General features: G+C 50.7%; 9 protein-coding genes across 9 annotated transcripts; 7 read left to right on the top strand and 2 right to left on the bottom strand.

The window, feature by feature from the left end:
- Window positions 1–2,426: 2,426 nt before the first annotated feature.
- NECHADRAFT_87751 (uncharacterized protein) lies at window positions 2,427–4,576 on the top strand (the record flags this gene model as incomplete). The annotated part of the gene is made up of 3 exons (XM_003047226.1): window positions 2,427–2,620; window positions 2,772–2,883; window positions 2,945–4,576. 3 exons carry the CDS (start codon window positions 2,427–2,429, stop codon window positions 4,574–4,576), a joined length of 1,938 nt encoding a protein of 645 aa, XP_003047272.1.
- A 1,613-nt stretch (window positions 4,577–6,189) lies between these two features.
- Window positions 6,190–7,822, top strand: NECHADRAFT_54043 (uncharacterized protein; the record flags this gene model as incomplete). Its single annotated transcript, XM_003047227.1, has 6 exons — window positions 6,190–6,316; window positions 6,367–6,415; window positions 6,461–6,665; window positions 6,716–7,041; window positions 7,093–7,456; window positions 7,508–7,822. Coding segments are annotated over 6 exons (1,386 nt in total), but the record flags the coding sequence as incomplete, so codon positions are not given.
- A 118-nt stretch (window positions 7,823–7,940) lies between these two features.
- Window positions 7,941–9,475, bottom strand: NECHADRAFT_87753 (uncharacterized protein; the record flags this gene model as incomplete). Its single annotated transcript, XM_003047402.1, has 2 exons — window positions 7,941–8,795; window positions 8,843–9,475. The coding sequence occupies 2 exons, from the start codon at window positions 9,473–9,475 to the stop codon at window positions 7,941–7,943; spliced, it is 1,488 nt and encodes a 495-aa protein (XP_003047448.1).
- A 2,036-nt stretch (window positions 9,476–11,511) lies between these two features.
- On the top strand, window positions 11,512–12,876 carry NECHADRAFT_54017 (uncharacterized protein; the record flags this gene model as incomplete). Its single annotated transcript, XM_003047228.1, has 2 exons — window positions 11,512–11,807; window positions 11,856–12,876. The coding sequence occupies 2 exons, from the start codon at window positions 11,512–11,514 to the stop codon at window positions 12,874–12,876; spliced, it is 1,317 nt and encodes a 438-aa protein (XP_003047274.1).
- Window positions 12,877–13,792: 916 nt separating this feature from the next.
- Window positions 13,793–15,941, top strand: NECHADRAFT_87755 (uncharacterized protein; the record flags this gene model as incomplete). Its single annotated transcript, XM_003047229.1, has 2 exons — window positions 13,793–15,323; window positions 15,382–15,941. The coding sequence occupies 2 exons, from the start codon at window positions 13,793–13,795 to the stop codon at window positions 15,939–15,941; spliced, it is 2,091 nt and encodes a 696-aa protein (XP_003047275.1).
- Window positions 15,942–17,284: 1,343 nt separating this feature from the next.
- On the top strand, window positions 17,285–18,460 carry NECHADRAFT_53813 (uncharacterized protein; the record flags this gene model as incomplete). The annotated part of the gene is made up of 1 exon (XM_003047230.1): window positions 17,285–18,460. The coding sequence occupies one exon, from the start codon at window positions 17,285–17,287 to the stop codon at window positions 18,458–18,460; it is 1,176 nt and encodes a 391-aa protein (XP_003047276.1).
- A 1,030-nt stretch (window positions 18,461–19,490) lies between these two features.
- NECHADRAFT_87757 (uncharacterized protein) lies at window positions 19,491–20,666 on the bottom strand (the record flags this gene model as incomplete). Its single annotated transcript, XM_003047403.1, has 3 exons — window positions 19,491–19,769; window positions 19,830–20,118; window positions 20,173–20,666. The coding sequence occupies 3 exons, from the start codon at window positions 20,664–20,666 to the stop codon at window positions 19,491–19,493; spliced, it is 1,062 nt and encodes a 353-aa protein (XP_003047449.1).
- Window positions 20,667–21,175: 509 nt separating this feature from the next.
- Window positions 21,176–23,435, top strand: NECHADRAFT_87758 (uncharacterized protein; the record flags this gene model as incomplete). The annotated part of the gene is made up of 2 exons (XM_003047231.1): window positions 21,176–21,943; window positions 22,005–23,435. 2 exons carry the CDS (start codon window positions 21,176–21,178, stop codon window positions 23,433–23,435), a joined length of 2,199 nt encoding a protein of 732 aa, XP_003047277.1.
- Window positions 23,436–24,162: 727 nt separating this feature from the next.
- NECHADRAFT_102165 (uncharacterized protein) lies at window positions 24,163–24,882 on the top strand (the record flags this gene model as incomplete). Its single annotated transcript, XM_003047232.1, has 2 exons — window positions 24,163–24,609; window positions 24,670–24,882. The coding sequence occupies 2 exons, from the start codon at window positions 24,163–24,165 to the stop codon at window positions 24,880–24,882; spliced, it is 660 nt and encodes a 219-aa protein (XP_003047278.1).
- Window positions 24,883–25,246: the final 364 nt, after the last annotated feature.

Here is a 25,246-nt window from a genome sequence, read left to right on the forward strand (position 1 = left end):
CGGAAAGGCTGACACCCTTGGCTTTGCTTCCATCATAACAAGCGCGGCATCCTTTCTTCTCGCATGGTTTCACATCCTTGTGTGGAAATCTCGCCTTAGGAGTGAATCTCGACGACCCTTTTATAATTCAGGCTTCACTTGTGGTTCGCATGAGTTCGTCCAAGCGGCTTAGACCGCTCGGTAGCCCACAACAGAAATTGTAGACCCTGTAATAGGAGAGAGTTTGTATGAAATGGAGCATTCTATCAGCTCAGCTGTCTCGGCCCCAGATTTGTTTCCGGCACTGTTGGCTAGGATAGGCATAAATCCCTGAAAGACATTGACACAGCGGCATATGGTGGGCTGCGATTCCATTCCGTGTTTCATCGTGGGCAGTTGCTTTATCAACAACAAGTTAAAGGATCTTTATAGCGACTGTATCACGTAGAAAAGAATGGCAATTCTCGCTCCTGAGTGTGTCTGGCGAGAAAGGGCGAGTACCGAGCGATGAATTCAATCTTCTACACATGGAAAGGGCGACAAGCCGGCAATCTTTTGAAGGGGTATAACCATAAGTCCCAGGACTTTCCTACGGAGTCCGAGATCACCGGATATATAAACGATCAGTACGCTCCTAGATTACCGATGACTTAAGAGGGGTTCAAACCAAGCCGGTGTCATTCAGCTACGAACAATGTCTCCTTTCCAGAACACACTCGTTTTTCGTCTCACCGTCCTTCCCAGCACGGGAGTAGCCCGCAATGTCTTGGGCCCTATGTGTCTAGATGGACCTTGCTCTGATGGAAGATGTGGAAGACTGGTAACGATCACTTTGATGTTTTGAGAGGTTGGCGGCTAATTTTTGAATCAGTTTTCAAGAAGATGAACGTGATCAAGGATGGCGATAACTTTGCTGCTGTTGAGAGTCTGACTAAGCATCTCGTCGGCCAGGGTGTGACCATCAGCGAGGATGCAACGAGAGCGTAAGCTGACCCCTAAATACAGCTCTTACTTAAACCTTACTCCTTTAAATATAAAGCCTCTTATATATATTCTATGGATTATATCTCAGATATACTCTTAATTACTTTAATCGTTAATAAATATTAATTACTTTTAAGATCTTTATAATTTTACCTTAATATACCTATTTATCATATAACAGCTTCACGCTCAGCCTTCGAGTTTATTAGGAATCTCAGTCGAAAAATCGGTTATAGCGGACCGTGAGCGCGAGTAAAGGCAAGGCTCTGGTACATCACTACAAGCGGTGATGTCTTTATTGACGCCGTTACCTTATCGCCTGCTGGGTGGCCATTACTGGGTTTGAGGAACGCAACTAGGCAGATGCATCGCAGCCTGCAGCCAGCCAAGCCTAGAGCTGAAGTGCGGTGGCGGGGCCGTTGTTCAACGTGTACAGCGTTTACTGGATCCGAGGATCGAAGCTCCGCGAATATTTAGTATTAGCTTAAAAGAAGGCTGCGTACCCTGGGCTCGGGCCCAGGGTGGCCGGGGACAAAGATGCAGCTGCGACTCTAAGCTAATGTTAGATAGCACTCAGGCTGCCTTAAGGCGAACTAACAAGGGAGACAAACTCGGGCATATCCCCCATGCGGTTGGCCAAGTCGGCGGTGGCCGCCCGAGGAAGACGCAGCCGTTGGGAGGGATTAGCAAATAGTCACCCACCACGTTTGCGTTGCGAATTCGCTTGTGGAACAACAGGCTGCACATCAACTTTGTTGGTGGTTGGACGGGACGGCTGTGCCAACCGTCAGCCGCATCAACATGTAAGCCCATCACCGTGCAGATAGCCCCGCCTCTGCATCTTCGCCAAGTTCAGATTCCTCACGTTGAGGACTGTAACCAAAAACCCCTCTCCAAGCCACTGTTGCATCCGCCCGTCGTGATTCCATCTTACTTCCCAGAGATGGCCAGTGGGAAGCCCGCCGTCCATGATTGCTCCCCTCACTTGTCAACACCCTCTTGTGAGGGCTCCTCGCCCCGAACTTTTGATGATTTGTTCAATGTGGCTGGCGCCATTCTGTCGGCAATTCGATTCTTTCTCGCAATTCGCGTAATCCTTTCCCGCGTCGTGCTTGATTTGTTGATATGCGCAGGAGACAACAATGCACGGCTTGGCCCTGCAGCGTGACGACGCCCGTGATGGCGACGAGTGATTCGCATCCGGTTGTTTGTGCGTAACTGGGCAGCCGAGTACTTGTTGGATAAGAGCCCAGTGACTACGTTCCTTGAACCGGGATATTCCCATCTCAGCATCATCTTGCTGCCCAACGGCTCAGTTCAGCCGCACTTTCATCACACCTGGAAAGTTGGAATTTCTTTTCCTCCAACCTCACATCATCTTCCAAGCAAGCCTCCACCAGAGGTACTGACTCATTTATATTCACCCGTACCATTTGTTTACTCCTTCGCATAACCTATTGACAATGTGGAATCCGCTTGGCCAAGCAGCGCTCAACAATACGCCAGCCTGGCGCCCAGAGCCTTACGAGCGGGGAACCTTCAATATCCTCTCGACATGCCTCCTCACTCTTTCATTCTGTGCTTGGTCCACGCTGCATCTCAATATCCCAGATGAACGTGATAGTGAAATGCAAAAGTTCCGGCGGAAGATCAAATGGTTCTTATCTGGCGTCTTCTTGCCAGAACTGGTACTTAAGTCTCTCTCTACTTGCTGTCCTCAATGTCTGCGCGTAGTGGCTAATCAGGATCATCGAACAGCTTGCATGGGTTGCATTTCGTCAGCATTTACATGTAAAAGATTTACATAGGCAACTAGCAGCCAGTCTTGAGGACTCGTCGCCTTCCCCAGGAGTGGAGAGGAGCTTATGGCGAAGAGTGCTAGAGTTTCTTCGGGTCAGAAAAGGGAGCCAGATTGCTCAGGTCTGTCACCATATCTACTTTCTATGTAATTGTCAAGGTTAATGGCTAAATGGACGGGCAGGATGACACTGAACTCGGTTCCCTGCCACAAACCTCGGGATCAGCCTCGGCACAGCGACGGCATCAATGGACGATCAAACATACTCACTACGCCCTCATGGGTGGGTTTGTCTTTGACTTGTCTCAGCGAAGCTCCTGTTCGACCACAATACGTCTTCCAGATGGTCGTCAACATTTGACTCTGACTCCAAGCGCTGTCATCTTTCTAGCGGAAAACCATCACAAGCTACTGCCCGATGTTTCAGAGGCATTCATCCTCGATAAAGGAAAAACCACCTGCCTAACAAAGTCGATTATTCTCGGTCAGGCCCTCTGGTTTTGCTGCCAATGCATCAGCCGCTTGGTGCAAGGGCTGCCAGTCACCCTGCTTGAGCTGAACACCATCGCTCATGTCCTGTACGCGTTCTTCACCTACTTCATCTGGTGGGACAAGCCCTTAGACATATCCGAGCCTACAGAGATCAGAGTATCAGACCTCGAGGTCAAGCAGCTATGTGCCGCCATGTGCGTGAGGAGCAGCCTCTTCTCGAGAAAGCGGTGCGATGGCCATCGTAGGTCCGGATTCCTCAAACCGTATACCGATCAGACGCTCAACGACACAATCATAATGGCCTCAGATGCGGAGATGCCCGTCGCCTCGTTGCCGAACGATGGGGAGATGCAAGATCTTCGTGTGCCGGTTAACAGGGGGACTTCTATGGCTACGACCTTAAACAATGAGTCTTCTCCGCAATCCACTGGCCAGGACTGTCGACTCGATATAGACGCTCCGCCAAGGGATGCTCAGTGCCGTCCCCAAGATTCAACCGGCCCGTTCCAGATTGCGCTCGGGGAGACCAAAAAGGGGATCAGCTTTGACCGAACGTTGGGCATGATGGCACCTGAACACATCCCGCAAGGGTACTTTACTCTTACTGTCAGGCAGCGTCTGAGCAGGCGTGCAATTGATTTGTCCCCACCGGTGATAACCGTGGACGAGGGAACGCAGGCCCTGTTTAGCCTTGCAAGTGGATACCAAAACCCCAGTGCCATAGAACGTCAACAGAAGACTGCACAATCCCAAGGATTCGTCAATCTGCGATCAAAGGACCTCGATTGGTCTGATTTTTGGGGCTCAGAGAAGGGAAAAAACACCTTCATGACTTTCCTTTATGCGGGCTGTATATACGGCGGCCTACACCTAATCGCCTGGAACGGTCCATTTCGCACACACACGGAGGTCTTGCTTTGGAGGATTGCGGCAGTCACCATTACAGGTCCCCTGGCACTGTTAGGCATCGGAGTGGGCTTGTTTCTTGTCTTATTCCCTTTCATGCTCGCTTATATTCTAACTTGCCTTATCACTTTCCTATGCTTCAGGGGAGCAGCAGGGATACTCGCCCAGTGGAGAATTGAAAGCTTTTTAGAACTCGGCGACATAACCAAGACTGCAGCCTGGTCGAAACTTCAAACAGACAGCTGGCTTAAAAAGGTGATTGTCGCAGTCACAGTGCTGGTCTACTTGGCGGCTTTGTTACTCTATGGTCTCTCGCGGCTTTTTATCGTCGTGGAATGTTTTATTAGTTTAGCCTTTGCGCCAACGGATACGTTTCGACTACCCAACTGGTCTGTTTATTTCCCTCACGTTGGATAGGGATAAGAGTTAGGTAGCTTTATCTAAGTTAGTATTACTTCTTATTTTTTAATAACATACCTGCCAGACGCATGATAAAAAAACACACCGAGAGACACACGGCAACATCGACACCCAAGTTAGTCCTAATAGTAGACTAGTACGGTGTATAAGGCTATGGTATGTCTATTTATTCATCCTTTAGAAAAGTTTTAAGAGTTATAGAGATTAGATCTCCTGACTGCCGAGGAAATCGACCAGCAGGCGAGACCGACATCAACGCCGACGACATGCTCTCAGATATCATCGACATGGAGATCCGTGTTCCTGGACTCGTCTGACTGCCCGTTTGCGGCGGTGACCCATAGTAACTGGGAGAACAACCTCAATGGCAACGGCAAATCTGCGCACTAGCCGTGCAACTCAGCCACAAACGATCTCCAGGGCGGCGGGTATTGGAAGAGGATACGAGGTTGATCGCGACCAAAATAGCCAAGGTGGCCGAGTGGTCTAAGGCGCTGTGCTTAAGAAAGCTAAGCTTACTCCCAGTAACATGGGTCCACAGTATCGAGAGATTCTTGGGTTCGAACCCCAATCTTGGCATTTACTTTTTACCTCGGCTTCCGCAGAACTGCATTGTTTAAAGTTATCATTTAATTTTTGACCAGCAGCCACTTGACGAGTCCTCATGCTGCCGTGATTTTGATGGCCTGTGGTATGACAATACGCGACTTATATGAGTTCGTTGTTATACAGAGAGCTTCTTAATGCTTATACCCACTTGTCCATACGCGAATAACCCAACCTGGAAGCCAAGCAAATAGTGTCCAACGATGAATCCTTCGACTGATCAGCTCTCCTGATATACTCCCTCCCAAGAGTCATGCAACCCAACCGTTTCTCAACCCTTGGCTCACTGCGGCTCCGCAAACCCAACCAATATCAGTCGATTACAACACCACATCCGCCAGCCACCTAACCATTCTAAGACCTGTCTGTCCCGAGTACGCGGTTAAACCCACGTGGAAGCCCAACCGTTGACATGGCGTGCTGTCAAGCTTTAGATTCGCGAACCGCGATAAGCTCCACCGGTCTTGCAAACGGCCTATGACGACGTCTGGCTTGTTTTACGCATTATCTCGGCTACGGACATGTTCCATGACATCGTGCTTTGTCGCACGGATGACGCAAACAAAGGCTGAATCCTTCATAGCAAGGTTGCTGCAGATGTGGTGGGGTTGCATGAACGAGCTGTATTAAAGACGACAATCTTCTTGAGATTGTTTGGATAGATATTTCTGATTTTTGACAGAATCAAACGCAATTAGACGATTATCGATATCATCATGGTTGCTGAACTGAGGGGTCGCGCCCTTGTGACCGTCATCTTATTGACGTCGGGTGTTGACTTTTTGCTTTTTGGAGTAAGAGGCCTTGGAAACTTGCGAGGTAAACTTACACTAACCGTTTCGTAGTATGATCAAGGTAGTATACTCTAATCTCTGATGAACTTTTATTGACAGTGCAAAGGTTTGTTTGGTGGCATCCTGGCCGGAACTCGGTTCCAGAACATGCTTGGGAATCGTGAGTAAGCTTGCATCGCTTGCTCAAGTTCATACTGATCAAGCACAGCAAACTCGACAATGAGCGGCCTGGTGACTGCCATCTACGATGTCGGATGTGCGTTTGGGGCCGTCAGTGCCTTTTTGTTTGGTGAACGAATCGGTCGAAAGCGATCCATCATATATGCCAACATCATCGGTAAGATGTGAAACCGTCAGGCAGAGAGAGGCGAGGCTCATATACGCCAGTCATCATCGGAGCAATAATTCAAGCTGCCTCATATTCATATGCTCAGATGTGAGTCAAACGCTTGGATAAGAAACCCAGTGCTTACTTTGCTAGGTTCGTCGCCCGAATTATTGCTGGCATTGGCATAGGCCTCAGCACTGTCGCAGTACCGATCTTGCAGTCAGAAACTCTTCCAGCACACAATCGAGGATCATTGCTTGTAGTTCAATCTGCACTGATTGTTGTCGGCATCTCGGTCGCCAGCTGGGTCTGTCTAGGCACCCTGTACGCCGAAAGTTCAATGCAATGGCGATTTCCGGTACGGTAATTATGCCATGTTGGGCAGTGCCTCTTCTAACATGCCTACAGATCGCCTGTCAGATTCTCTTCTCCTTCGTTGTACTCGTGCTCTGTCTATGGCTCCCCGAGAGCCCTCGGTGGATGGCCAAGACCGGCAATGTCGAGGAAGCTCGTAATCTCATCTCCCGAGTCCTGGACAAGCCGCTAGACAGCGAAGAAGTCGAAAGCCAGCTATCAGAGATTCTCAAGTTCCTTGCGCTTGAGGAAGAAGCGGGAGAGGCTGCTTGGCATGAGATATTTCGCAACAACACCAAGTCGCGAAACCTTCAGCGCGTGTTGTTGGGCATGGGACCATACTTGATGAATCAGTGGAGCGGAATCAACTCGCTGAGCTAGTAAGTGAAGATATCACTATGCATTTCGAACAAACTTTCTGACAATCGCAGCTACCTAGGTTATATCCTGCAGACATTCCTCGGATTCAGCCAAGTCGTGTCCCTCGTCCTCGCCGGCGTAGCCTTTACCCAATGCGCCATCTTCTCAACACCGCCCTACTTCTTCATCGACAAGATCGGCCGACGAAATACCATCATGCTCTCATCAGCCGCTTGCGCCGTCTGCTTGTTCATCATCTCGGGTTCCTTACAACACCAACGCTCCGCCGACGCTGCAGCTGCGGTCGCATTCATCTTCTTGTACCTGGACTGCTATGTTCTTGGCTTCCTCCCCGTTTCGTGGTCATATTCTGCCGAGATTCAACCTCTCCGTGTTCGTAACAAGGCGACCGCGATCGGAGTCTTTAGTCACTGGGTAAGCGCCTCACCAACCCGGCCACATGGCGAAGAGACTAACAATTTGCAGATTAGTAATTTTGTCGTTGTGATGGTCACGCCTATCGGAATCAACAATATCGGAGGCAACTTCTTCTGGATCTGGGCCATCATCTGTGCTCTATTTGTGCCGGTAGCCTACGTTTTTGGTGTGGAAACCTCGGGGCGTACTCTAGAGGAGGTTGACCAGATGTTCTTTGACGAGCCACGGATTATGATGGGGCTGAATCCTAACCACAGAAGGGTCATTAGAGCATCTCCAGGTGGGGAAGTTGCGCGGGTTAGAGTCGTCAAAGCTAAGGGCGATGGAAGTGACCTGGAGGCGACACAGCCAGAGAAGGCCTAGATGCCTCGATGAAGCAGGGAGGTGCCAAAGTGCAGTCACAAGTGCAATGTCAGTCAGACACCGTAGATATTACAAGGATATAGTTACTACGAGTAAATGTAGCATTCTATCCTCCTCCTCAGTCACCTCCCCTAGTATACCAGCTCACGCCCCGGGCTTGAAGCTGAGCCGCAAAAAGACTGCGCGGCTTCACCTGATAGCCGGACTGAATCAGGGTTGCATTACCCATCGAGTCACCAGGGCTTCCACAGCCAACACACCAGTTGATCCCCAGCGGAGGAGAGTCAAAGGTCACATCGTTTCGCAAGTTCCAACCGACACCGGCATTCACGGCCCAGCCACGGCCTGTGGTTCCTCTGTTCCCAAAGCTGGTGGGTGCCGAGGAGTCCTCGGCCAGCAGACCATTAGCCCATCGCTCAAAGGGCTGGAACATTTGATCACCAGAATCAGTCTCGTAGCGGGTGACAGCATTTGGTCCCGGGGTGAAAGCGTCAGTAGAGACCGTGTAAGATCTGGCCGTGTCGAGCCCAACTTGTGTAAGGTCTTGAATGAGAACCTGGCTGCCTCTGAGAATGATGTCAGAAGGCAACGAAGTACCCTCGATATCCTTGTTACGATTCATGATGGTGTCCTGGATAGTGATCCTAGCCGCGTCTCTCTGAATCTCAAAGAACTTGTTGAAGCCGGTCAGGTTCAGTCCGGTAGCCCAACTGTCAACCGTCCAAGATGCAAACCTAACCGCAGCGTAGTTGCAAGTTGTGAAGTCGAGGCGAGTCCCGGAGCAGGTATCGGAGCCAGCTTCTATCTGGAGGTTCGCAACCCCCATCTCTGTAGTTGCCTCGGGCGCGGTGTAAGCTCGGACTTCGGCTCTCATGTAAACCGAGTTGAGGTTGTCTGTGAGGGGGATCTTGAACGTGATTGTGTTGCCGCTGATGGTCTTGATGACGTTCGGCGCCATGAGTTGTGTTCCTACCTATCATCTGATTAGCATTGCCTTGTCTTGGAGTAGGGGGATCTTACCGGGATCCAGTCTTGGTGGTTGCCGTTCTTCACCAAGTCACTCATGCCATTTGTCCTGACCCAAGAATCGGTCACAGCTCGAGCGATGTAGACAGTCTGGCCTACCACGAACCCAGACGCATCCCTAACCGTAACCGAGGAAGCCTTGACTGGCACGTAGGTGTTGGTGATTCTAGACCTGTATCCAAAATCGGCCTTGGGGGCGATGCCGAACCTGCCAAGCGTGAACACGGGCTTGGTAGGCTTCCTCTTGAGAACAATGGTTGTGTCTTTCTCGCCTGTGCCCCTGACGATGACATTGCTGTACAACTGGATGCCGGCCATCATGTAGAACTTGCCTGCGGGGATGCGGACAGTGCCTCCACCGTTTGACCATGCTTGGTTGATGGCTTGCTGAAGAGATGGGCCAATATCATCGGTCGCCTTCGTCGGAAGGGCAAGGACAATGTTCCCGTTACCGATAGTCGGAAGGGCCGAGTCCGAGTTGCGATAGCCGCAGTAGCTGAAGTCGGGCAATTTGTCGCCGCGAGAGCTGGCGACAGTGGCCCAGTTGACTACCGGGTCTCGTTTGACGAGGCCAGCTTGGGCAACGTGGACGGCAAACAGAAAGATGGTGACAAGACTAAGTGTCATTGCAGGAGTTGTTTGGAATTGGAGCAGTTGTTGTGAAGATTGGTTGGTTTGTAGAGATGTATTGATTGCTTGAGTTGATCAGATCGACTCAAATGATAGGAAATTGACGTTGAATATATACAAGTTGCCCAGTTGTTCGAAAACAGCACGGCTTAGGCGCATCGAGAACTCAACCGCCTTGTCCGCCATGGCACGTTCGTCCATGGTCCAGGCGCCCGGCACATCCTTCGCCCTAGACTCGCGCCTTGGACTCAATGTTAGTGCTAGACTATCGAAATGTGACTTGTCAAACCAGAATTTCCGGCCCTGCAATGCGAAAACTCATCCTCCCTCAATGTTATTCGCTTGAGGCTTCTAGCACCCGACCCAAAAACAGACGGGTGATCCCGCAGCCCTCTGCATCTGTCTTAAGGCTTCACTGCCGCCTGAATCGTACGATCACATCCGACTTTCACAGTCCGGGGTCTGTCACTGTAAGGCATGCTCTTGGCGCTATTCTGTGCCACAGTTTTCGATATTACCCCGGAGCCCAACAGTTTCGGCATGTTCCGTGGCTCTCCAAGGCGCACGTTCCAAGAACAAGACTGGGAGGAATAACACAGCAGCGTCCCATCCAAGGATTTGCTTGACTTGGCTCTCAGATTGGTCTTCCACATCACTTTCTTGGGATTCTATTAGTGGGCATTCTGAGCTCTCCCAACAGTTCGTTGTGATAGTCATGTCACCTCCCATCTCCCCATTCATCCAGTGCTGGATCATTCGATGTCTTTCTGGAACTAAGCTTGCTCCCACTTGGCGTTCCAAGGGAAATACCGTGGGGATTAGTGCAGCTCCTAGCTCGTGGCAACTTGCCAAAATGGATAGAATGATGGAGGAAGTCTATTTCCTCCTAAAGATGCTTAAATCTACACTTGCTAGGACTAACATGATAGCTTGCAGCTGCAAGCAGCCACCTCTAGTTCAACGTCTGGTGTCATGTGCATCTTTTGTGTGATTCTTTTGTCTGAAACAACCTTTTATCTATCAAGGCGAAGAATCAATGGCCTAAACACAAAAAGGCTCTAAGCAGGTTCTATCGGCTCTTAAGGCGCAGTTCTGGACGGAAGAGTCTCCAACCTTGGCAAGAGAACCCCTACTGTTGATTAGTCCCAGACAAAGTCTCAGTGGCTTAGATCTTCATACCAAGCCCCTCATTTAAGTCAGCCAACCGGTCGGTATCAAGGTTAATCCAGGCGTTGGTCTAAATGGTTTCTGCGTTCCTGTCCCGGCCGTGGCGTTGACCAGACCGGATCCGGCCCGGATCCACAAACAGGGCCTGTCACCGTTCAGGAGACTATCCTCCGTCTCGCCCAAATCTAAGAAATGTGCAACATGGAGCTTGCCGTGAACTTTCAAGCCAGTACCTACTCTTGTCCAAGTTCGGTCCCCGTTGGGAACTCCACGGGCCACATGGCCTCTCGAGCAATGCACGTAGGCAGGCAAGCCTTTGCCGCATCCATCCCGAGCTGCACCGCGTCTCTGGGACAAAAGCGTTGAGTGGGGTTCAATTGCCGAGTGAAGATCGGCATCCATCGCATTTGCCGTGGTGCACGTCAAGTGTGGGTGGTTAGTTGACCGGCTTTGCGGAGAGTCGATAAGAAACGGCCGCATCGGGACAGAGAAGGCATAGCCTGATGAGTGTAATTTCTTGAGGGCTTTGGATCATCCAAAGCCAGTAGTTGGATGGCCATCTCTCTGGCAATAGTGTCAGTGACAAGGTGTGTCCCGCCAGGTGGTGATGCACCGGGTTCCCTGTAATACCCTTCTGACGACATCTGTACAACACGATAATTATCGTGCAAATCGAATGATTCTTTCTTGGAGATAGCGACTTTTCCCGGACAAGATTCGGAGATAAAAGGACGATGGAGCACGTTCAGTAAAAATGTCAAAACAATTCGTGTGTGACGCTATCTTGGCCCTCGATCACATCATCGCGTCTCTAACAAATTTGTCATCCGTCGGGATCCCACATTCACGAAACGTCAACTTTCCTGATGGCTGTCTCAAACTTCAAAGTCATCATCGTTGGGGGTGGTCCAGTTGGTTTGGTGGCAGCTCATGTTCTCTACAAGGCTGGTATCGACTTTGTTGTCTTGGAGCGTCGCGAGAATGTCATCCTCGATCTTGGGGCAGCCCTGGTTCTTGCACCGCATAACATGAGGGTCATGCACCAACTTGGGCTTTATGATAAACTCATGGAAATTGGCCAAGAATTGCTCAATACCAAGGGCTTTCTCTTGAATGGGCATCAGTTCAAAACGGGTACCGAGCTACAGCTTCTAAAACAAAAGTATGTCACTCAGGTGTCCATCTCGGCAAACCGCACTAACTTTCACAGTCATGGTGTTGGGCTTGTCGCATTTCACCGTGCCCAACTCGTCCAAGTTCTATACGACAATCTGCCAGAGGACGCCAAGTCAAAGTATTTCCTCAACAAGAAAGTCACTGCCATCGACGCAAGCGGTGACTCAAGCGGTGAGGGTGTGCGCGTACTTTGCTACGATCGCAGCGTCTACGAGGGCTCCATCGTCCTGGGCGCCGACGGCGTGCACAGCGTCACTCGCAATTGGATGAGAGATATTGCTCTTTCTGAAAAGCCCCATCGTGACTGGGACCCAGAGGAGCCGTTCACATCCGTGTACAAGTGTCTGTGGGCCAGCTTCCCGCGTCCTTCCGAGCCGGGAGCCAACTTTGAGACAACAAGCAAGGACCAATCGGCAATGTACCTCACGGGCCGTGACCGCGGCTGGATTTTACTGTACGACAAGTCTGAGCCGACAACTGCCCTACGATCATATTCGGAGAAGGAAGTCGAGGAGGTAGCAGCCAAGCTAGCCGAGTTTCCAGTCAATGAGACCCTAAAAGTCAAAGACGTCGTCAAAGAGCGATTCACATGGGGCATGTCAGATCTTGGTGAAGGTATCTTGAAACACTGGAGCCACGGACGCATCGTCCTCGCGGGAGATGCCTGTCACAAGTTTACGCCTAACGCTGGCTTGGGCCTCAACAACGGGATCCAGGATATCGTTGTGTTGTGCAATGGGCTGCACCAAGCCATTGCAGACGGGAAGACCGACACCGCCAATCTTGTAAAGGTGTTTGGAAAGTATCAGAGTGATAGGGCGGAGGCTGTGGAGAAGGATTACAAACAGTCGGCGTTGGTTACAAGGTTGCAGACGTGGGCGAGTGGGCTGTACTATTTCCTCAGTCGGTTTGTTCTGTCAAACAACTTTGTTGCTAGATTTGTTGCGCGCTTTGTCACGTCACCTCATATCAGGAAAGCAAGGGTGTTGGATTTTGTTAGGGCAACGGAATTGCCGCTCGGCAACGTCGGGTGGCAATATGCCATCCCGCAATGAAGACTGTCAGACGGGTGGCGCACGGTTACAACTTTGTTATATAGTGTTTGACTTTGAGATAGAGTAGTTGTCACTTGGCAACTCCCGCGTTATAGATCGAGCCTTCAATGCATTTTCAGTCAAAGCCTCGTTGTCCAGACATCAGGGAGGATACCATTGGATGCAGACGGGAGAGCGCTTTGTTGAGGGGCTGGCATGTGTGTGTGACGGGACCGGGCATGGATTCGTGCAGGGCTGGATATGCGCAGGCTGGACGTGGCGGGAAGAAACAGTGTGACGGCAAGAAAGTCTTGGCAAGTTAACAGTGGTGTCCCTCCTCCACTATCAAGGCAGTAATGTCGCTTCCTCTCATCTGGCACCAGAAAAGCGGATTGTCCCAAGCCTCTAGAAGTATGTGTCACTCTGAGCCTCGGCCAGGGGCAGGCGAAGCAGCCTGTTTGACACAGCCTGATGGGAGAGTCAAACAACGTAGAGCGCACAGCTCAGTTCGCCCTCAACATTCAGGGCTGGCCCCCAACAAGGATCAGCAGTGCTACCTGTCAAACGGCGAGAAAACAGGCAAGCCCGACCAAGGAAAGAAGGGGTCCGCGTGCTCTATCTCAAGCCACGATGCATGCCCTAGTTTTGTTTGCTCTCGGTTCCGCCTCCTCATTGGCTCGTCAATATCACTTCTCAATTCTTCTGTTACACGGCAGCTACTAATTCTTCAAACCTGATTCTCAGTGACGCTATGGGCCGCTTTAAGATTACTGGGCGGTAAATGTGCAAGAAAAGCTTTGCCAGGGAGGAGAGGGCCCTCCCGCCTCCTGACTTTCTGCAACTCTCACCTTTCAACATACTCATCGACGGCTTGCCTTTGAACTCACCCTCTCATTCCCTCAAAACGCTTTTTCAAATATCTTTTGAAGGTTTTACAATGGATTCTCGTGAGAGTTCTGTCGAAACTGCTGATAGCAGCGACTACGTCAAGGCCATGATGAGGTTGGAAAAGATCTGTAAATACTCAGAACGACACTATCGTAACCTTCGCTCGGTGGAGTCGCCTTTGAAAAGGCAAGATGAAAATTTCAAGCGTGATCAGGCCAAACTCAACGACCTGAACCTGGAGTTTAGGGAAGTCGCCTCGGACCACAAACTACCAGACGGCATAACAGAGGACGCCAAGCCAGATTGGCTAATGGACCAGGTTCTTGCGATACAGCAACTCAAGAAGCGAATAGAGATGGGTCCCGATCGAGAGAGTGTCGAAAATGAGGAGGCCGAATACCAGGCACATTGTCGATCGGAAGAGAGATTATACTTCTTTGCCCTGTTGAAACTTTTTGGGGACCGCGGCCGAGCGTGGACGATGGAGTTTTACGGCCTGAACGACCGCATCACCGCGACAGACATGGCGACACCACGATCTATGGCGTCCACTCCTTCTCCTGGGAACGATGAAGCCGGTGACGAGTGGGATGTTCCAGACGACAGAGAGGATCCAACGCCTCTCACTCCACACCCGAGAACTCACTTGGATAAACGTGCCGCCGCTCGCAAGAGGAGGATCACCAAGTCAGCCGAAAGACCCGGACAACAGAAACGACCCCGTCACAACAGCACCCGGGGCTCCCTGGCCGGTGACCGAACCATCGAGTTTGACCAAGTGTTTCAGGACGGCAAGACTCGAACCAAGTACAGAATTGCCCGATACCCACCACGAAACGGCGCTTGGTATATCTTGGAATGCAGACAACACGACAAACATTTCCCCAAGGACCCTGTCCACGGTGCTGCAAAGCACTTGGACTCTCCCGCCCATCAGCATATGGGGAGAGGCCATGAGCAAGCAGTCCGGGAACTCGGGATACGCGTGCTGGGCTGCAATGAAGTACTAGCTGCCAGAAACAACGCCGTGTTCGACCGAGCCTCGGTCAAAGATGCTCGGAACCCTGATGGAAGGAGACTACCAAGCAGTGGAGCCCGCAAAAGTCACTTCAGAATACCCCAGCCCCGAAATATTGACAAAATCATGAAAGAAATAAACCCAGGAGACGTATGCGTCACTCGTTGGCAGAACCACAGAGGACTTTATCCCATCTACATACTTCCACTCGGGAAATCTCTGCGAATGAGGTTCATGCAGAGCGCTATCTTGGAGACCGACCTGGTCAACCAATTGCCCTCATGTTTTGAATTCGACCCAGAGACGGACGAGATACCTCGATGGGCTCCAGGGTTCGAAGATGGTGGTAACAAAGTACACCAAAGACTATACCCAGTCATGTTCTTCAGAAGTTCGAGGTTCCCACAAGGAAACGAGATTTCTTTTGTTCCTGGTAGTCACATGAAGCCCTACGACAAGAACGATCCCACTATTCGATACAGAGACCAGGTTGAGGACTTTCTAACCAGGCGTCACAACCCTACTCCACCGCCTGAGGCGGCGAGTCGAAGTACCAGCCCCAGTGAGTTGTCCACAGTTGAGATCAGATTTGGAGCCATCACTAACTATGGCTGCAGCAGCCAGTTCGAGTACCCCCAGCAGTGATGATGCAATTCGAGAGAATGCGACACCGAGACAGCGCCTCTCTCCACACCCAGAGATTCAACGTCTTCTGGAGTGGTCGAGTGCCGACTTTGGGGAGCATGCTGTTGTTGAGCAGCATGAGACTGATGAACATGACGACTACCCTCACGATCCACGCACTGCTGACGCAGACGACGAGGAAGAGGAGGGCGTGGGAAATAGCACGTACCACTTTCGCGATCGGAGGCGGAGGCGGAGATTTAATGATAGAGAGACTGAGGAGGAGGCGACAGAGTCGGAAGAGGAGGAGGATGATGGGATAAGAGGGGATGAGGAAGATGAGGACATCTACGGGGACGACACTCTCGGGCGACCGTTGGCTAATCGTTCCCGGGATACATCCAACACGCCTGCAAGCAACGCAAGCGATATTCCCAACATCCGATTCCCAACGATCAACGAGTTTTGGCGACAGCAGAGTCGAGAGCGAACGGCCGAGTCGGATAAGCAAAGCTCATACAGCGAGCTGTTTCCTGTAGGCTTGCAGATGAGCTAGATGGTCGCTTCTGGTTGAGTGTTGGGCGGGTTGGTCGAGGTGCATTGGACGACTCTGAGCAACAGGCGAAAAATGGTTTCGCGCGTTGCTGGCGCTTTTTGTGTACAGTTTGGCCGTGGTAATTATGTAGAGCATTGGGAGAAATTCATAACGCCAGAGCTATGCACAGCATTCATTAGTAAAGTACCAATTCGCCTAACCGCCACCCTGCCCCCTGACAGACAACACTCAGCGAGGTAACAGCTTGGCGCACTAACACTCTAGGTAATGTAGTATTCGCCCATGTCTCAACATAAAGCCTCGGATTTATGCAACCGCCTTGAGCATGCCTACCCTACAGCAATGTGCAGACTGCTTAGTTGACGTTTACAGCGCCCAGGTTTATGTTATTCTTGAACTTACTGGTAAAAAGGTTCGACTTAATACTTCTAGGCAGGCTGATGAGAGGAAATTAATCGATTCTGCCCGCGTTACAGTATTTGTACGTATTTCCAAGACGCAACTTTAGAACGATGCTCCTACGATATCCCTTGCTGACTGTTGCGCTTTGCATCAAAGATTACTCTAGATTGCTGAGACTTCCAAAGATGTCGTGCTAAGCGCACCGCCACCTAGATGACATCCAAAACAAACAGTAACTCCACTGGAAAAGCCTCAACTGCGTATCATCCTGTCGACGTAGGGTACGCAGGTCACATCCTTGACACAATTGCTCTAGCGCCTGGTCAAATAAGCTCCCGTTGACATGTGGGTCGTCTCCGCTTGTCTGTAATATCCGGTTGGTCAGTTCGTACGGTAGTTCTCGATGAGATTTACAGGGTTCATCTGACCCCCAGCCCATCGTGCGTTCTGACAAGAGAATACCATCTTGAGATTCACGTCTTCGATTGAGTCATTCGGCAAGTAAACCCCGGTTCAAATCCGTTGGAAGTAGCCTTATCTCCGTACGCAAAAACAGGGGTCGATTTCTAAGCATCATAGGTTTTCGGACGCAGACGTTGTTGAACCCACAAGGCTACTGTCCATACGAGGTCCACCTGGCCATGGATGAGCATGATTAGCAAGCAGCAAGCCAACTACTGGCTATTATGTTTCAATCCTTTCATTATACCACTAAGAAGTGGGAAGACTATTCCTCCGATGAGTCTTTCATCATGCGATGCCGAAGCAGGGGTGCTACACCAAGCACATCTTGACCCTGAGCTCGATTGTGTGTGGTTGAGTTTCTATAAAGGCTGATAGATCTCTCCTTAGTCTAGTGTCTTCTCTCTTCACTATCAAGCAATCCTCTGCCTTACAGCATCGCTTCCTCTTAACAACAACTTCCACATACACCACTCATCATGTCTGCCCCTCAGTCAAACCTCTGGAAGCCCCTCAAGTTGGGAAACGCCACCCTCTCCCATCGAATTGCTCTGGCCCCTCTCACACGTCTTCGCAACGATGAAGAGCACCATCCCATGGAAATCATGACCCAGTACTACGCCGACCGAGCATCGACACCTGGTACCCTCCTTGTCAGTGAAGCCACCGGCATCTCCAAGTCCGCCGAGGCCGCTCCCCACACTCCTGGAATCTCTTCGCCCGAGCAAGTCGCAGCCTGGGGTCGCATCTACGACGCTGTCCACGCCAAGGGATGCTTCATCTTTCAGCAGCTCTGGGATTTGGGCCGTGCGGCCTCCCCCGAGCTCCTCCAAAGCCAGGGGCTGAAGTACTATTCCAGCACCAACAAACAGTTGGAGGGTCGCTCGATTCCCCCTACTCCCCTGACTGAGGAAGAAATCTGGGAAAAAGTGCAAGACTTTCGATCTGCTGCCCGCAAGGTTATTGATGCTGGCGGCGATGGCGTTGAGATCCATGGCGCTCACGGGTTTCTCATCGACCAGTTCCTGTCCAGCAGCATCAATGATCGAACTGATAAATGGGGTGGCTCCATTGAGAACCGAGCTCGCTTCCTACTTGAGGTTGTCAAGGCTGTTGTTGAGGAGATTGGTGCCGAAAGAACTGCCATTCGCCTCAGCCCCTTTGCAACCTTTCAAGGCGCCTACACGATTAACACGTGGGAGCAATCAAGCTACATCATCGGGGAGCTCAAGAAGGCCGGCTACAAGCTCGCATACCTATCCTTTGTTGAGCCACGGGCCAATCCTACTGTTACCGACCGTGATATCGGTCTGGCCTCAGATGTCGTGAATCCTTTTGGGGAGAAGAAGCAGAGCCTCGACTTTATTCTCGAGGCGTGGGACAACCAATCTCCTGTCATGGTGGCTGGTGGTTATCTGCCTCACAACGTATACCAAGCGGTGGACGGGCACTATAAGAAGTGGGACGTTGTGGTTGCCTTTGGTCGATGGTTCGTTTCGAACCCGGATTTGGTGTTTCGGGTCAAGAATGGAGTGCCGTTCACGCCTTACAAGAGGGAGCTGTTTTATGCTTTCAAGAGTAACGAGGGGTATAACGACTACGCCTTTAGCGATGAGTTTATTCACTCGGCCAAGGTAGAGGTCGCGAAGGCGTAGTGTGGGTTGGGCAGTGGCATTGTGTATCTAGCCCTCCGTGTGTTCGGATTTATTATATATCAGAGTCAGGTCTCTTCCTGCCACCGTGTTTAACTTTTCCAACCTCCCCGTGAATAACCCCATTAACAACAGATCAAGCTTTTCCTAATAACCTTATTTCTATTACCGTCACCAAACCGAACAATCGTCCCATCGAGAGGCCTCCACCACCCATCCCAGTCCGAATGATCATCCTTTCAAGCCCCCCCAGCTCGATGGAAGTGTAGATGGAAAGCCAAAGAAACAAGCCAGGAAATATAACCTTTTATGGGAAAAGGAAAGGTGGCATTTTGCACTGCGGGGCTCATCTTCTTGCCACTAGGTTTCTATGGCTATAGAAGCTTCACTTTATTTAGGTTTACGGTGTTTTGCAGCATTGGGGTTTGATGTTGCCGTGTGTCTTTGAGTGTATTATTTGAGTATGTGGCTGACATCTATGTCATTGAAAAAATAGAAGAGTATCTAGCCCTAAGCATTTGACGATGAGAGCAATGAAGATGTCTAAACATGGTTGACAAGGGGGAATTTTCTTTTGCTTTATTGGAAAGACATCTGAGATTGTCTAACCTCATCTCCGTGATGTTCAGTAGTGGGAAAAGCAATTGAGCTAACAACTAAAATACATGCTCATTCTGGTGGAGGGGGCCTGTGATAAGTTCCGGAACTCGACTGTCGCAAAACCGAACACTGACAGCCAGACAAAACCACTGATTGCCTATTCAGGTTAGGGTTGGGGTGTAGAGGTCGCGAAGGCGTAGTGTGGGTTGGGCAGTGGCATTATGTACCTATTGTAGGGATTGAAGGCGAGAATAACTCAATTCATCCATCATTCATCATTAAACCTGACTGATCTCGAAAGGTTCATGTTCCAAATACAATTCATGACTCGGTCAAGGTGAAACTCCAAACTCCAAACTCTTCCAAACCGCCAGTAAAAACAACGCGTCGCTAAAACGTGCCCCAGGTCTTATGGGGAGCTAAACTCTATTCCCTACCGAACATCAATCGTCTTGTTAGACATGCCCTTCACATCAGACACCTCCACCTCAGTAGGTACAGGGTCATCAAATTGCTCGGCCTCGGGTATGGGCAAGCGTGTCTCTCCGACAGCTCTGCTATTGAGCCATCTGATAACGAGTCCAACATCTGTGGACATGACTGGAGTGTGGAGATCGATGAGACGTGATGGTCGAACGACAACTTTGGCATTCTGGAAATATGCCTGGGTTATACGAGCAGAAAATCGACCATGGAAGCTAACAACTAGAACCTGGATGGTGTCAGAACGTGTGGCGGGTCATTGAATGGGTTTGTCAGACGATGAACTTACAGGATAGATGTAATGGTCAACATAGACGCGGGTACGACGGATCTGCTCCCTGAGAAGGCCAACTGCTACCCGTAGTTCGCTACGAAGCATCCCTTGGTGAAGCGGACGCGATGAGTCGTACACCGTAGCAACTGCATGCGGGACATTGGGATTGTGGCAATCGAATGTACCAGCGCCACGCTTCCACCTGTAGTATTCGCCGCTCGTCCAGAAATCTCGGAATGGTTGGTCGTTGTCGGTCGAGAACCAGATTCGTTCAGAACATGGGGCTTTACGGCCATGGATGTATCTTTACTAGGCGTCAGAAACAGGGTGTGCCCAAGAAAGAAGGGCAAATTCTTACCCATGAGTCGCCCAACTCGATTCTACCTTGGCTGCTTCCTGGCAGAACACAGCCAGCAGCGCAGCCTCCCTCATATTTGCTTCGTATGTCGCGCGCAAGTAATTGTACCGCTGGTTGGGATGCACCTCTGGATCAGCGAGCCTCTGTGTTTCTTTTCGGATCTGATGGTTCTTGATCGGTTCTAGTTGGGGCCACCTGCGCCGACATAGTCCTTCAGTCTTGTCGAGGACATCCACCCCATATTCCATGTTCTCGATGGGGCCAGGAAGAAAGAATCTCGGATCAAGGTCGATCGGGTCGTCGTCGTCGATATTGAAAGAGGAACCTCGTACAATGGAGATCTTCTCCAGCGCATCATTATCGAACTCGGTGATCTTGTATAATTTGTCGAGCTTGTGCTGAATGTCGGAGAGCTGATGGAATTCTTGTTTGCGGAGCGCATATCGAGGGTGCTTGGAGCCGCGGTACTCCTTGCTCGTTGGGGTCGTGGACATGATGGGGGAGGAGGATCGCACAGAGATGGCGGCCGAGATGTGGTTTTGAGAAGAGACGGTAGCGGGCTCGTCGTTCTTAGATATCTCTCCTCTGTGATCCGTGGATGTTTATGGTGATGTCAATGTTTCTGCCACTTTTGGTTGCTTGTTTGTTGTTAGTGGCAAAAGCGGTGAAGATGCGGTCTCCACAGTGACGCGTGACCAGCCACTTTACGCGCCTATGGTCAACACGGGCGGTCATGAGCAATTAGAATAACGCATTTGAGAAAACGGCTCTGTAGGAGACGTTTTTACTGCTCCTTGAATTGAGACTTGCTTCTTAGTTAATTGCGGAACGAGGTTTTGGAACATTCAGCGCACATTGGCGCTGTTGCTTACCAAGAACATGCCAGTGATTTAGCGGCCAGGATGCGGTGATTACGTGCATGAGCACCAGAACAAAGCAAGACGCAGCTGAACAATCTCCTTTGCCCATGGTTTGACAGTCGCAATTAATTCTCGTATCGCCGATGCCTTTGTCTCGGCCAACTCTTGTTTCTGATTCAGAATGCTCCCGCTGTAGTCGCGTCGTGAATGAGCCAGCCCATCGCAAGTTCGTCTCATTCCTCAGCCTCGGCAGTTTACTGCGCCGACACCAAGACGTCACGATCCATCGGCAGCCCTCGGAGCTTGTGGCTGGTGTTCAAGCAGGCTGTTGGTGGTGTACTAGGATATTTCACTTGATCACATCTGCCCTTGATGCTGAGGCTGTCGCGGTTCAAGACTTTCACATCCTCTGCCCCAGGGTCAAGACTGCAGCGACGCTCAACTACGAGGGGCTGTGGTTAAGAATATGGCTCCCTGATAACAAAATCTCACGCTTAGAGACAAAGGCTATCCTGAGCGATAATCCTCCATGTCGCAGCTTTTCTGATGAGACCGAATATGCAGCCTCCCAACGCGCACTGTCCTACCTCGCCGATCGCGTCAACAACTGCAAACAGGAGCATGCAAAGTGTCGCAAGGAGAGTCAATGGTTTCCGTCGAGAGCGTTGCATGTACAGAAACCCAACAATGCCATCAGCGTCAAAGTTGTCAATCGCGAGCATGTCCCTTCGGGGAGCGAGTACATCACTCTCAGTCACAGATGGGGTGAGTCGGAGCAGCTCACATTGACGAGTGACACACTAGTCACGTTCTCAGAGGGCATTCCTGCCGAGACACTCCCAAGACTGTTTTCCGAGACTGCGCAAGTAGCTCATCAACTCAGTGTTCCCTACTTATGGATCGATTCCCTGGTGAGTCCCTCAATCTCGATACGACGCAAAGCGCCAACAGCGATGGCAGTGCATCATACAGGACTCTGAAGATGACCTCGCCCGAGAACTCGCAGTAATGGACAAGGTGTACCACAATGCATACGCCAACATCGCTGCCACATTTGCCTCCGATAGCTCGCGCCCTTTGTTTCCCGACCAAAGTCCTTTGTCCTTCTTGTCACACAAGGCACCCACGCCTTCAGGCTCGCCCACAAACACAGCACCAAAGTTATGGTGGTTCGAAGGCGACGCGCGCGTCTTTACCCATCTCGATGAGCAAATTCTATACAGTCGAGGTTGGGTCTTTCAAGAGCGATGCTTGGCGACAAGAAACGTCAGTTTTACCCGATCCCAACTCTTCTTCGAATGTTCCGAAGAGCTCAGCTGCGAGGCGACCGACATTTCCAACCCTTCGCTCAACAATACCTTTGACTACCCTCTAAGATATCTCCCTCTGTCAATTTTCCAGGACTCCGATGCTCAGCAAGATTCCGAATTGTTCTCCATCAACCGCCTTGACCAATTGACAAAGGCGCAGTGTCTAGATCTCTGGCACAAAATGGTGCAGATGTATAGTCCTTTGGCCCTTTCCGATCCAAACGACAAACTCGCTGCCCTGTCTGGTCTTGCACGGAGGTTTCATTCTCGGCTCCAGACACCATACTATGCAGGCCTATGGTCTGCCAATTTGCGATCCGAGATTTGCTGGGCGAGGGCTCACACCAAGCGTTCTCGAAAGCCATCGAGGGCGAACGATCACCCGGTTGGGTATCGCGCACCCACTTGGTCCTGGGCATCTGTTGACGGCGAGGTGGAAATTGACTACCGCGGCACATCCAGTTCCACTTGGTCTTTCGACATTCTCGAAGCCTACACTACCCCATTGAAAGGTGACAAGTTTGCACAGCTGGCCGACGGCAGACTTGGCCTTAGAGGAACCATGTTTGTTGTAAGGGAAGAGGACGCGCGAGCAAACAACTCGCGCAAGGCCCTAATCTTTCTTAACCCCCCAACTCAGCAGCCGTTGTACTGTTACTGGGATGTCGATGGGTATGAAGTGACGTTTCCGTTTTACGTCTTCATCCTAAGATCTCGGGTTGACAGGTTGTCGGACAAGTTTGAGATTCATTGCCTCGTTCTGACCCCAGTGACACCTTCACGAGGAGTCTACCGAAGAGTGGGCATGGGGCATTTGTCAAACTACGGTATCGATTCTCCTCCTACTTTATTACCAGAGGTAGCACCGCTAGCAGAGGCCGATGCTCCGCCATCGAGGCTTTTTGAAGAAAACGACTTTGTCGCAGACGAGTTACAAGGTTCTGACGGGACCGGGCTTCCGGCACGTGGAACTGAAGACGCCGAACAAGGTGGGAATGTCACTCGGTGTTTGAACTACTGGCGGAGAGATGGCGTGGACATACCCTCAGTGCATCGCGATGCAGCAGGGCAGCATACAATCATTCTTATCTAGAATCACTCTCCTCCAATGTGATGTAGATACGATGGTCGAGTTTCATATGGGATATGGTGAAGGGAATGAACTTTCAACGATTTTGTGAACCCTCTGTGGTGCAGTCTTGGAATATGGATGTTGCTACATCTCGCATCCGCCTGAACGAGACTGTATCTTCATTGTTGGCGGTGGCTTTTCTCGTACAGAGGCTTCTATAGGCGCATGACCTACGCTTCTTTTAGCCATCATCTGCTTCGATTAATGTTCTCTACTGTCTATTGCGAGCTTCATTTGCTCATGGTTGGGGTGCCTGTTCCCACAGGCCTTGTCGCCTAAGGCAAGAAATCCAACCATCCCTGTTGCCTGGGGAATCCCCACTCACGACACAGAAGCACGCACCACAACAACACCCATGAGATTCAAGGCACATCTCGAAATAGAATTGCTGGTATCACTTTTTCTACGGCGCTTGCATTTTCTCTACAAGGCCCGGCGTGGGGGGCATCTAGCCGCGCGGCATTTTTGCGGTCTATTTTGGTTACCTACGCGCCGACCGGGTGGCCTGCCCTGAAGATCAACCAACGACCAACACCGTCGCGAAGGACAGCCCAGATTGAATAAGACGACTGGATCTCTCCTCAAAGACTCTGAATCACAACCATTCATCATTCAATCCTTCATTTGACCTCGTCGCACTAGCCAGCCATCTTCCATCTGATTGACCAAGATTTCATTCTCTGCAAGTATGGATCCATATCCTATTCCCTCCACACCTCGGGACTGGGCAGACATCGTTGGTCAGAGACATGCAACGGCCGACCCGTACGGTCTTGACATTTCCAACATCGGCCCAAATGCTTTTTGCTCAGCCTCTAAGCTAAAGTACGAAGACTGGCTACTCCTCCGAGTTCTTTGGCAGCCCGCCACTGGCAAAGCGACGCACAAGACCATCTTTGGAGACAGAGGTTCCGATCTGAAAGCTGCCGCTGATCGGCGACTCGCTAGCGAGCCATGGATGCAAGCTCTGAAAGCCCAAAGCCATAATCCCATGGAGTGGTCATATATGGCCGCCTGGAAATTGAACCTCGCAGAAATTGTCAAGAGAGTCAAATGCCTGCAGAATCTGGAAGAAGGCAAAATCTACGACGACCCTGTACTGCGTTTCAGCCGCATGCTCATCAACCTCTGGGAGGTTCGGGTGTAGACCCCCAAGCGCAACAGCATGGAAGACGCTAAGTACTGAATCGTCAAGGGCATATCGCCGCTGACGTGCAGGCAGATGCGCCACAATGCTAAGGTCGGGCTCCCAGATGTCTTCTTCGTCAGAGAGGTTGGCCAGACTTTCGCCGTTCTCGGCTGCAGCAGCTACTTTTCTACAGCTTGTCAGCATCAAGGACACCACTATAAGAGACGTGCTCGGGCTTACCCATTCCACGTCAGATTTGCCAGCAGATCTCCTCGTTGATTGAAAGTGGGATCGCTCAAGAGGAATAAACCCTCACCAGGGAGATGCATCATTTGCTGGTTCTTAAGGCCCTCATCGAGATCGTTGAAGATGGCCTTCTTAAGATTTTCAGGAACACCTTTGACATGCTCAGTCATACTGTCAATACATTGCTTCCATCTTTTGGATGGACTTGGCCCATAATAGTCCGTTTGTTGTGTGTTGACTTTAATTTCAGAGATGATCTCCAGTCCCCCGTCGTTGACAGCTCTGAGAGTGAAGTTTATCTCTCAGTTGAAAATAAAGTTCCACCTATACGTTGGTATTGTTATTAACTGTTCTCTGGTCGCTACGGTTGAGGTTATGTCGCACACTTACTTATAAT

The sequence above is a fragment of the Fusarium vanettenii genome (genome assembly GCF_000151355.1).
Source record: "Fusarium vanettenii 77-13-4 chromosome 12 genomic scaffold NECHAsca_15_chr12_5_0, whole genome shotgun sequence".
NCBI lineage: Eukaryota > Fungi > Ascomycota > Sordariomycetes > Hypocreales > Nectriaceae > Fusarium > Fusarium vanettenii.